The sequence below is a fragment of the Haliotis cracherodii genome, unplaced genomic scaffold (assembly GCF_022045235.1).
Source record: "Haliotis cracherodii isolate W230 unplaced genomic scaffold, xgHalCrac1.p SCAF_6, whole genome shotgun sequence".
NCBI lineage: Eukaryota > Metazoa > Mollusca > Gastropoda > Lepetellida > Haliotidae > Haliotis > Haliotis cracherodii.
Window position 1 is genome coordinate 1,321,947 of NW_027266319.1, and position 11,944 is coordinate 1,333,890.

General features: G+C 43.9%; 1 protein-coding gene across 1 annotated transcript; it reads right to left on the minus strand.

Moving 5' to 3' along the window:
* Window positions 1-420: 420 nt before the first annotated feature.
* LOC139445871 (dolichyl-diphosphooligosaccharide--protein glycosyltransferase subunit 1-like) lies at window positions 421-11,537 on the minus strand. Its single transcript, XM_071227105.1, has 10 exons — window positions 11,192-11,537; window positions 9,057-9,118; window positions 6,149-6,461; window positions 5,026-5,232; window positions 4,310-4,502; window positions 3,864-3,963; window positions 2,898-3,036; window positions 2,539-2,658; window positions 1,555-1,800; window positions 421-728 (listed from the first exon to the last, which is right to left on the minus strand). The coding sequence occupies exons 1-10, from the start codon at window positions 11,438-11,440 to the stop codon at window positions 546-548; spliced, it is 1,812 nt and encodes a 603-aa protein (XP_071083206.1). The 5' UTR covers window positions 11,441-11,537; the 3' UTR covers window positions 421-545.
* Window positions 11,538-11,944: the final 407 nt, after the last annotated feature.

Here is an 11,944-nt window from a genome sequence, read left to right on the forward strand (position 1 = left end):
ACATGCAGTGTAATGCTGGCATCAGCAACACACTACATGTAATGCAGCATATCTGCCAAATGCTTGTAGTATGACATGACTCCATGCTTGCATCTGTAAAATACAATCATGTCGATTGTGACATAACTACTTGTGCAATGGTAAACATCACAAGTTGTGCAAGACATTTCCAGTGCTGACATGGTTGGGTTTAGCTTGTTCATGTTGTAGTGGAGCTGAGTTCAAGAAGTTGATCTCATAAAATTAGTCTTAATACTTGTATGGGATTTAGCAACTTGCTTCACTTGATGACACCGTACAGCAGAATTTAACCAGACAACCCCGTACAGCAGTATTTAACCACAAGCGATGAACAGTTCTGTTTCAATGTGGTTCCCATGGAAAGCACCTAACAAGGTCACAAGACAATATTTATTACAACATTAATTTATTCGTCCTAAATATGATTGTTGATAATACATACTCAAAATGTAAGTTGAACAAATGAATGATGACCATCAATAACACCGTCAATAAAAGCTGCATTGAGTCGAGGCCACCAGCTTTTACAGATTAGCCCTTAAGCTTTCCATTTTCTGGTAAATGTCATCTCTCTTGGAGGATGTTCCGGACTCGGCATCAAGGTACGGCTGGCGGCCGATCTTGTTGGCAACAAGACGTTCGGCGTAGGTGATGGCCAGATTGATCTGCTCCTTGTACTGGGTGTCAAGTCGCTGCAGCTCCCCCACCTGGAACATAGTGAGTGAGTGAGTGAGGTTCTACACCGCTTTTAGCAACATAGATAACCCATGGAGATACCATTTAAGACAATAGATGCCCAACAACCTATGCTTGACATAAAAGGCCACCAACTTGATGGGCTGGTCTGTGACTTGGGTGTCATCATAACTCAAACACTGGATTGTCTGGTACAGGCAAAAATTATTTAGAGTGGGTGAGTGAGTATTGTTTTGCGCCACTTTCAGCAATCTTCCAGCAAAATCACAGAATGAAACAAACAAAAGAAGAGTCCTATATATATCCTTGAGAAGAGATAGGCTTGAGGGTGGCTTCGTCATGAGAAAATCTTAGGTAAGCAAGTTTCATTTATGTTAACTTGTCCCCATTGTTGCCACAGTGCACTGAGTAAAATACCATGGATCAAGGGCCGTAACTGTAACAGGCTGTCACATACAGTTACGGCCCTTGATCCATGGTATTTTACTTAGAACTTAAAACACCCACTGTTTTAGCTGTAGTATCTCTTATAAACGTGCAGCCTTTCATTTATGTAACTTAATTAGTGTCTGAGAAAACTTGTCCCCATTTCACGCAGTATGCACAAAGTTGAAACGCATGAAGCAAGGGCCATAACTCATGCTTGGAGCCTTGGTTGTGGTAATACAGATAGATCTTAGCGCTAAGGTGATCACAACTCCAATACCTTAACATAGACTTTCGACAGTCGTAGCGCTTAGTCTGTTTTGTACAACGTAGAGCTACGATTGCTTTGTGGAACGGGGCCCTGCACAGTGAACAACACTCAAGTGAAGACAGTGCAACTGTGATACACACCTTTTCAGAGGCCTCAGACCCCTCGTTCTTCAACTGTGTCTGAAGATTCTGAATCTGCTGCGTCAGCTGTTTGTAGTCGCCGTCAATCTTCTTGCGGCTACTGGTGAATGCACCGCTGTCCTTGCTGCTCTTGAACTTGTTGATGGCATCATCATAGCTCTGATAGAGGGCGCTGCGTTTGTCCTGGGCACTCTGGACCTCCTCCAGCAGACTGGCCACTCGCATGCGGCTCTCCTTGGCTTCATCCTGCAATTGTAACTCTCACTGACACAACTGAACTTTAACCCCAAATAACCAATGCCAATTATGCCTGTATCATGTAAGGTTCAAGGACTTGTAACTTATGTTATGTGAACACAGTAAATAATTTAGTCTGGATCCCATACACAGAGAGAGAGAGTGGGTGAACACAGTGTGAAGCCACATGGAGCAATAGTACTATAGTGGTGAAGAGTTATCTCCCCTGTGAGTGTACTTCTTGAACAAAGGCTGGTGTCCATCTATCTCTGACCCATGCTCGAGGAACTGTCGGGTTGAAACCCAAATGATGGATCATCATCATGTATAAGGCATTCGAATCTCCTAAGATAGGATCCTGTCGGGCGACAATTAGACATCTGCACACCGACAGCTGCACATTAGACATCTCTGCACACCGACAGCTGCACATTAGACATCTCTGCACACTGACAGCTGCACATTAGACATCTCTGCACACCAACAGCTGCACACATCTCTGCACACCGACAGCTGCACATTAGACATCTCTGCACACTGACAGCTGCACATTAGACATCTCTGCACACCGACAGCTGCACATTAGACATCTCGGCACACCGACAGCTGCACATTAGACAACCCCAGTTTCACTGCATGGGCACTGACACTGCACCATGTTGGGGGTTGCCACATGTCGCCACCCCATCCTCATACAGTTATTGATGATGCAGCTTGCTTAATAACAAGATTTCATCTGCCTGTTACCTTGGTGATGGAGAAATCCAGTCTGACGTAGATAATGACGAGAAGGAAGAGGAGGTAGAACGCTCCGACCACCAGCAGGGGCTCCTGAAGCAGTCGCATCTTCTGGAAGGTGTAGTGTACCTGCAACACACAATCCTACTTATAGAGAGGTTTCCATACTGATTCCATCTGGAGTGAGTGAGTGAGTTAAGTTTTAAGTCACAGATTCCATCTGGAATTTTGGTGGATGTAACCAATATTTCTTGAAAAACTTGCGCCTATAACTGACTTACAGAGACATTGTGACAGTCTAGGTCACATAGAAATGACACGTTCACCACCGGCTCACATTCCAGTGAAATGGTGAATGCACAACTTGCCTCCATGTTCTGGATGTGCTGCTCCACGAGCCGGTCCTTGTGGAGGACGATGACAGGACGGCCCACCGTGTCCAGGTATGTGAAGTGGAGACCCTCGCTGCCCTTCTTGACATCATAGGGTGTTTTCAAGTCAATGTTCCTGCAACACAAGTGTGTCATCAGAGAATGGAGTACACAACCACAGTTTTGGTTTGTTGTTTAATGCCGCAATCAGCAATATTCCAGCCTTATGATGGGGGTCTGAATAATCGAGTCTGGACCAGGCAATCCAGTGATTGACATCATGAACACCAATCAACGCAATTGGGATGCATAGACATGCATCAACGAAGTCAGTGAGCCTGACCACCCGATCACATAAGTAGCCTCTTATGACAAGCATAGTCTACACTACACTGACGTAAGACAACCTGATTTCATATAATGTATATACATCTGAACGAGGGCTGTAACAATTCACCGATACCCAAGATATCATCGACACTTAGGTACACACGATACTTGATTCGTCAGTTTGTGAAATCGCGATATGCTATAAATAGAACAGGAACTAATAGAGTTACCTCCCATAATGGCAGAAGTAGCATAGCACCAACTGCAAGCAGGGCTGTGCACAAGGACATGCCGACTATCTGTTGCACATAATAACCATCCCTTCATTTAAAACTGTTTTGTTCTTGGGGGTTTTGTTGTTAAAGTTTTTGAGATAACAATAACAAATGTACGAAGAAAGAGGTTTTAGAGATGTAAAATGTTGTATCGTAAGTCCGTATCACAAATCTTATCGAAAGATACAATAGCCCAAAAGCAATCTGAGCGATACGACTATCGTAAGACTATGGTAAAGTATGGGAGTTACGATCATCTTAGCACTAAGATCGGATTTGTGCAAGCATGCCTAGGCGATACCCAGCTCTAATCTGAACCAAGGGTACAACTCTCACAGACCAACAGGTGGCTACTTACTGGGCGCCCTCGGGCAGAATAATCCTGACGGTGAGTTCATCTACAATCATGTCATCGTACACATGGTCAACCAGACGCATCTTTAAGGCATACTTGTCACCTGCAAGGTAGAGGACAGAGTTAATGAGACAAATGAGTCATCGTCACAGCAACTGAGTCCTACTGCTGGAACAGACTGACAGGAGTCGGTTCTCTAAATGTTACAGGCATCCAGACTCCTGAGAATCCCTACTTTTTATAAAACAAATGATCACATAAGACCAAGGGCGAGAGAGTTGGGTTTAACGCTGCTTTAAACAGTCTTCCAGTTATATCACGACATGCATCAACCAAGTCAGGGAACCTGACCACCCGATCCTGTTAGTTGCCTCTTACAAGTATATTTGCCTTTTACGACGGCAAGCATGGGTGGCTGAAGGCCTATTCCACCCCGGATCTTCACCCACCTTTATTGTAGAGGTACTCATAGCTAGGAACATTATAGCCGATGTAGTAGTGAGTCTTCCAGCCTCCAAACAGTGGGAATCGGGGACGAATCTCAAACTCAACAAATTCATCAGATTCTCTGACATTGCTGGTGGAGATGTTTCCAATCTCGTCGCGGTAGTAGACGTCTCGTGCAGCGGCTGGAAGGAACGTCTGCAACACAACAGGCACAATGTCAAGGTTACATTAACATAGGGCAATATACGAGATGGATACAGATTCAGGTGGTTAAAACTACTGTATCCATTGGATCTCAATCGTCATCCAATCTTGTAGTGAGTGAGTTGGATTTAACACCGCTTTCAACAGTGTTCGAGTTATATTGGGAGGAAAGCCTGAAGGGATACAGGTCATAGATGTTTACCACTTCGGTGAAACCCACAAGCACACAGCAGATAAACCTGGCAACATAATGAGGCGAATCGTGATTCGAAGTCACGATCGTTTGTTTCTGGCGTGCCTAAGGGAGGCAACTCTGCACAGAGAACTGCTGTGTCTTAGACTGAACCACCAAAACCCCATCAAATTATATAACAAACCTTAAAGCTCTTGATCCCAATTGTGTGGATTGATGCTTCATTGGATCGTCTGGTCCAGATTTGAGTATCTACAGATCGCTGTCATATAGCTGGAATATTGCTGAAAGCGGCATTAAACAACAAACAAACAAACAAACCTTGAAGCTCTTGATGGAGGACACTCCGTCCTGATTCCTCTGGTAGTCGAAGCGGGAGAATGGCCCCTTGAGGACAGCCCCTGAGTGCAGCATGTCTATGTGCTCCTCCACGGCGATGTTGCCCCAGTGTGACACTTCAACTATACGCTCCATGCTTGTCACAGTCAGGAATGGGGAATTGTTTTCTTCATGGACCTTCAGTTCCGCCTGGAAAATTAGCATTATTCCATTTACAGAAGGACTACATGAGATTATCTTTATAGTTTTTCTCACAAAACAATACGGATGACATTGTATATTGACAACACACTGTATGTTGACAACACACCATATATTGACAACACATCGTATATTGACAACACATCGTATATTGACATCACACGTCATATTTCCATGACTCGAAATGCACCATTTGTCTTGTGCGTAGATTAGTATTTAAGTTTGGAAAACATGTGCAGCATATCGTGATAAGAATAAAGACACTCTGTGGTAACATTGACGGATTGCTAGTTTTGTCAGTAACCGGTACACATTGGAAACATCTCTTCTTAACGTACATACTTCTCTATATGTGTCTATGGTTTGTGTTTCTTTTGGCGGTGTGTATATACACATGCTATAGTGGTAAATGACTTCTAAACAAAAGTATCCTCCCTCAGAGCTCCAGATACCTTTTGGAACAATGGAGTTTTTACTCAAAGGTTTCTATCTTAATTGGATTATTACATTTTTCATTGAGTAACCAATATTTATTTCACTTATCTATTCATCACTCTATTGGGGTTTTCCCAAAATGAGTAAACATTTTGAGATTTGAAAAAATTAAAAAATTAATTTTTCAGATGTATATAACCATTCTAACTATAGGCTTGACTTGGAAACTAAATTAGCTCGTAATTGTGCTTTGGAAATTAGCTCCATTGTACACCTGCTGAAAAGGCCTCACTGGGAATTTACGTGGGTTGTTTTTTTACATTTTTTAGTTGATCATATTTCTGTATGCAAGTTCATTGAAAGTAATTGGGTTTTGGACATTTTAAGGGGGTATTTTACGCAAATGCGCAGCTTATCTGTAGCTCTGCTTCCTTCTATTTTGAGTGAACTCGGGGAAAGTTCCACCCACCTCTGTAAAAGGTTCTCTTTCTTCATAGGGGCCGTATGTGATGACGTTGTCACTTTGGGACACAGGCTTGGGGCTCTTGGTGTAGGACTCCGTGGTGGAGGATGTGGTCACCACGGTGGTCGTCTGGGTCAAGGTCTTGTAAGGGGAGTAGAAGAACACGTTGGCCTCCAGGACCACCAGCTGTTTCTCCGCCTGGGTGATTAAAGCTGGGTAGGCCCGCAGGGCGTGAGCAAACACTGTCTCAACCTCCACTGTCACACTCTTGCCGGCACCCAGGGCCTGGCCGAGCGTCACACGCCACAGAGACTTGCCACTGCAATACAGATGAGAGAGACGCTACATAAACCAGTGTTAGATCCGTGAACATCACAGGTAGAATAGGTCTTCAGCAACCCATGCTGGCCATAAGAGGCAACTTATGGGATCGGGTGGTCAGGCTTCCTTACTTGGTTGATGCATGTCATTGTATCCCAATTGCATGGATCAATGCTCATGATATCAGTCGCTGGATTGTCTGATCCAGACTTGACTATTTACAGACCGCCATCATATAGTTGGAATATTGCTGATTGCGGTGGCAAACAACAAAGAAACAAAGTATTTGAATATTGGTTGTGTGTGTGTGTGTGTGTGTGTGTGTGTGTGTGTGTGTGTGTGTGTGTGTGTGTGTGTGTGTGTGTGTGTGTGTGTTGGGAGTGGGTGGTGTGTGTGTGTGTGTGTGTGTTGGGAGTGGGTGGTGTGTGTGTTGGGAGTGGGTGGTGTGTGTGTGTGTGTTGGGAGTGGGTGGTGTGTGTGTTGGGAGTGGGTGGTGTGGGTGGTGTGTGTGTTGGGAGTGGGTGGTGTGTGTGTGTGTGTTGGGAGTGGGTGGTGTGTGTGTGTGTGTTGGGAGTGGGTGGTGTGTGTGTGTGTTGGGAGTGGGTGGTGTGTGTGTTGGGAGTGGGTGGTGTGTGTGTGTGTGTGTGTGTTGGGAGTGGGTGGTGTGTGTGTGTGTGTTGGGAGTGGGTGGTGTGTGTGTGTTAGGAGTGGGTGGTGTGTGTGTGTGTGTGTGTTGGGAGTGGGTGGTGTGTGTATGTTGGGAGTGGGTGGTGTGTGTGTGTGTGTTGGGAGTGGGTGGTGGGTGTGTGTGTGTGTTGGGAGTGGGTGGTGTGTGTGTTGGGAGTGGGTGGTGTGTGTGTGTTGGGAGTGGGTGGTGTGTGTGTGTGTGTGTGTTGGGAGTGGGTGGTGTGTGTGTTGGGAGTGTGTGTTGTGTGTGTTGGGAGTGGGTGGTGTATGTGTGTGTGTGTGTGTTGGGAGTTGGTGGTGTGTGTGTGTGTGCTGGGAGTGGGTGGTGTGTGTGTGTGTTGGGAGTGGGTGGTGTGTGTGTTGGGAGTGGGTGGTGTGTGTGTTGGGAGTGGGTGGTGTGTGTGTTGGGAGTGGGTGGTGTGTGTGTTGGGAGTGGGTGGTGTGTGTGTGTTGGGAGTGGGTGGTGTGTGTGTGTGTGTGTGTGTTGGGAGTGGGTGGTGTGTGTGTGTGTGTGTTGGGAGTGGGTGGTGTGTGTGTGTTGGGAGTGGGTGGTGTGTGTGTGTGTGTGTGTGTGTTGGGAGTGGGTGGTGTGTGTTTGTGTTGGGAGTGGGTGGTGTGTGTGTGTGTATGTGTGTGTGTGGGTTGGGAGTGGGTGGTGTGTGTGTGTGTGTTGGGAGTGGGTGGTGTGTGTGTGTGTGTTGGGAGTGGGTGGTGTGTGTGTGTGTGTTGGGAGTGGGTGGTGTGTGTGTGTGTGCGTGTTGGGAGTGGGTGGTGTGTGTGTGTGTGTGTGTGTGTTGGGAGTGGGTGGTGTGTGTGTGTGTGTTGGGAGTGGGTGGTGTGTGTGTTGGGAGTGGGTGGTGTGTGTGTGTTGGGAGTGGGTGGCCGTGGGTGGTGTGTGTTTGTGGTGTGTGTGTGTGTTGGGAGTGGGTGGTGTGTGTGTTGGGAGTGGGTGGTGTGTGTGTGTGTGTGTGTGTTGGGAGTGGGTGGTGTGTGTGTGTGTGTGTGTGTGTGTGTTGGGAGTGGGTGGTGTGTGTGTGTGTGTGTGTGTGTGTGTGTGTGTGTGTGTGTGTGTGTGTGTGTGTGTGTGTGTGTGTGTGTGTGTGTGTGTTGGGAGTGGGTGGTGTGTGTGTTGGAAGTGTGTGTGTGTGTGTGTGTGTGTGTGTGTTGGAGTAGGTGGTGTGTGTGTTGGAGTGAGTGAGTTAACAGTCATCAAAGGACAGTGTAATCACTTTTAATATATCAACGACTACAAAACTAGTTCATGAAGCGAGTATTAGACAAGGATACAAAATGCCAAAAAGTACAAGGGTTCACATCACAATAGAATGAGTGAGTGAGTGATTATGGTTTTACGCCATTTTTAGCAATATTCCAGCAATATCACGGCGGGGGACACCAGAAATGGGCTTCACACATTGTACCCATGTCAGGAATCGAACCCGGGTCTTCGGCGTGACGAGCGAACGCTTTAACCACTAGGCTACCCGCCCCACATCACAATAGAAATAACTGCCTGGCCGTGACTGGTAACTTTTCTATCGGGCTGCATGATATTTTCCTCTACTGTCCAGACTGTCTACTCTACCAGACTGTCCGGTAGAGGACTTGAAGACTACATACAATTTCAGTTTTATTACAACTCTTTGTAGATTTTCCAGTGATTGTTGGCATCTTTTCAACTGAATCAGGAGCCAATTTGGTGTTTTTTGCAATTGTTTGGTATTCATAATATCTGACTGCGGTGGGTAAGTTTGAAGATGGGCAGGCAACTCATTTTGGTTCACCTGCCCAACTGTCTTGTTGGGTTTCAAAATTATTTCAAACATTGTTTATCATGTTTATAACATCTGCTTTATCTATGGTTTCTTTGGAAGAAATGGGTACCCAAGATAGAAGCTATACTCACTCCTGGCCAGCCACTGTGGTCTGAGATACAGCGAGCCTTTCCTTGGTGTCATCCACCCTTGTCTGTAACAAAGACACATGTACAATGAAAGTCAGTACACCATCCACAACAGATTCTACTGTGGACCGGTCTAGTTTGGGAGGCAACTTCCAGCTCAGAATGCTTTAACTGAGCAATTGTATTGTGTAAAATATTGTGCATGATTGGTTTCATGTTTTATATATCTAAATCGAGCCATGTAATGAAATATGCAATCAATTTGCTTGCTGATATTAGTAATTCTGATGGATGTGTGGAGTATAGTAACACTTAGTACACATCTGGAATTTAGCAAGTTCAAATGTTTGACAGTTGATGAGTACGTGTTGCAGAGTACAGCAAAATATCATGTGTCAGTCACTGCTTGTGTCCTACTATATAATTGACTGTTATTCACAGAGGTTATTTCTATTGTTTCTGTTTGTTACTGATAAATGATTAATGATGCAAGTTTAACCAAGTCCTGTATGTACATGTTTCTGAAACTCAGCACAGCACTACCTTATTAAGTCTATTATAATATACCATGTCATTTGTTAAGTATATATATATTTCTAGAATTGAAAAACTACTGAACTCTCTTGAAGTTATGTTAACATTGGTTGAGTCAGACAAAAGTGGAAGTAATTATTCCAACAATATTTGACAGTGTAACAGAAATAGTTGCTCACAAACTATTGTTTCGCATATTTACATTTGTAGCAGATGAGAATGTTTGCCTCACAGAGACTTGATACTAGTTGGCACCACAAAGAAAGTCAGGAAAGTAAGGATACATTCAAGATTCCACTTGCGTAAAGCCATCGAAATTCACACTTGTCCACTTGCCCAAAACAGCTGTGTTATTCTGAGAAGACAAGCACTAATCCAGGACTAGAGTTAGTTAGTTAGTATAGTTTTACGCCGCTTTTAGCAATATTTCAGCAATATCACGGCAGGGGGACACCAGAAATGGGCTTCACACATTGTACCCATGTCGGGAATCGAACCTGGGTCTTTGGCGTGACGAGCAAACGCTTTAACCACTAGGCTACCCGACCGCCCCCCAGGACTAGAGGAGTCCTCATTGAATGAGAAGTATTTGAGGGCTACAATTCTTAACTTGTTCTCAATGCTTCAATTTTGCTACAAATTACAACTGAATAAATTGACACAAAGAGTAAACATTGTCAATTTTTGTATCATTCAAGCACGACTATCTACAACCTGAGGATGAGTGAAATAACGTTTACACGAGTCCTCTGAACTAGTCTTGAAAAATAACCTACGAAATGCTAAGGCTGGCGTAGTTCATTCTGATTAACATGCTGAATCAAGATTTGTAACCCTGGAAATGAATACAAGGAAAGAACAAATTCCCTAGTTTCAGTGCTACCTACACATTCAGAGCCGCCTTCTGAAAACAAAGTGTGTCACACTGATCTCAATTTGTATCCTCGATCAGCCTGGGTGAAAGCAGGACCTGTTTCACATGACGGTGAACTGGTTTTAGTTAAATCAAAGTGACTTTAGGTGTTCCTTTGAAAAACTGGTTGTCAAATAGGGATAACATGGCACTACATGTATTTGGAACCATGAAGTATGGGTCTATGCATGTTATGAAAGTTGGAAAATTTCAATAATCACAATCATTTTTAGTTTAGAACTAGTCTGAGTCAGTTAATAGTTAAACCATAAAGGTATACACAGGTGTTGAGCTTGCTACCGGGTATATCTGAGAGTCATGCTGGTGAATTAATTCACAAATTCGTTATCAGTTGTCACTTTGTGTCTCTAGACTCTAGTCAAGAACATGGAACTGGAAGGATGATTCGTGGCAACTGGACACCTGTTCCGTGTTCGTTGACTTCATTCCGTAACAGAACTAGCCTATAGATCTTCGGCAGTATTCTTGATTTAATAAAACATCTAACAAAAACAAATAGATATTTATGTTCGGAGCAATTATATTTAATATGTTTGTAAGGTACTATGAGACTCAAAACTAACTAGCCAGTAGAAAGCCGTGACGTGGAGGATGCAAAACTAGGCCACACCCCCTGTTTGGGTCAAGTCGTCAACAAGGAAACTATTTCATTGTCAATGCAAAAACTTACCACAGCACCGATAAAAGACAATTTGCTCTTCAAACTTGAATCTACTGCATATACAAAAGATGACACGGACGATGATCCCTTATTTTCTATCGTCACGGTGGCAATAATTTTTACTAAATGGCTTGCGATGTCTATCTTCCTTTCAACCTTGCTATTCACAATTCCTGCATTGATAGTGTCCTGATTCACTTTGCACAGCACAGAAACGAATATTGAGACCAAAAACAAATGAAGGATTTGGGTCCTCATCGTGTACTTTTGCTAGATTGAAGCCGATTGTAACGCCGGTACACGATAATCCTCGCTCACTTCCTGAGCTGACTCCACAGCCTCGTTGTCAACAAAGCCTAGGTGGCACTTTCTACTAAAACCTGCACAGTAAATAAAACGGAATCGGCAATGTCAAGGATCTGTTAACCGACTTGAAATCTTTTCTTCTGTTTAGTTTACAAGGGCGGGTCCAAGTCTCTAAGGCAATAATTATTAGTTTAAATAATAAGTTCTAGATTATGTAAATATAAGAGCAAATTGCCCCTATAAGAGACTAGAGTCCTAAGATGTACTGTCCATATATCTAGACTTGCCTATTAGGAGGATAAAATTTCTACACATCCATTGATTTTTCTTTCAGTACAACCTTTGAGCAAGGCTAGACGAGAAACTATGCTGGTCAATGTAATATGTGTTCTTGTGGTGTTCAAATAAAACGAAAGCTCCGAGTTGATGTTAATGTATTCGTTTCTTTCTGACAAT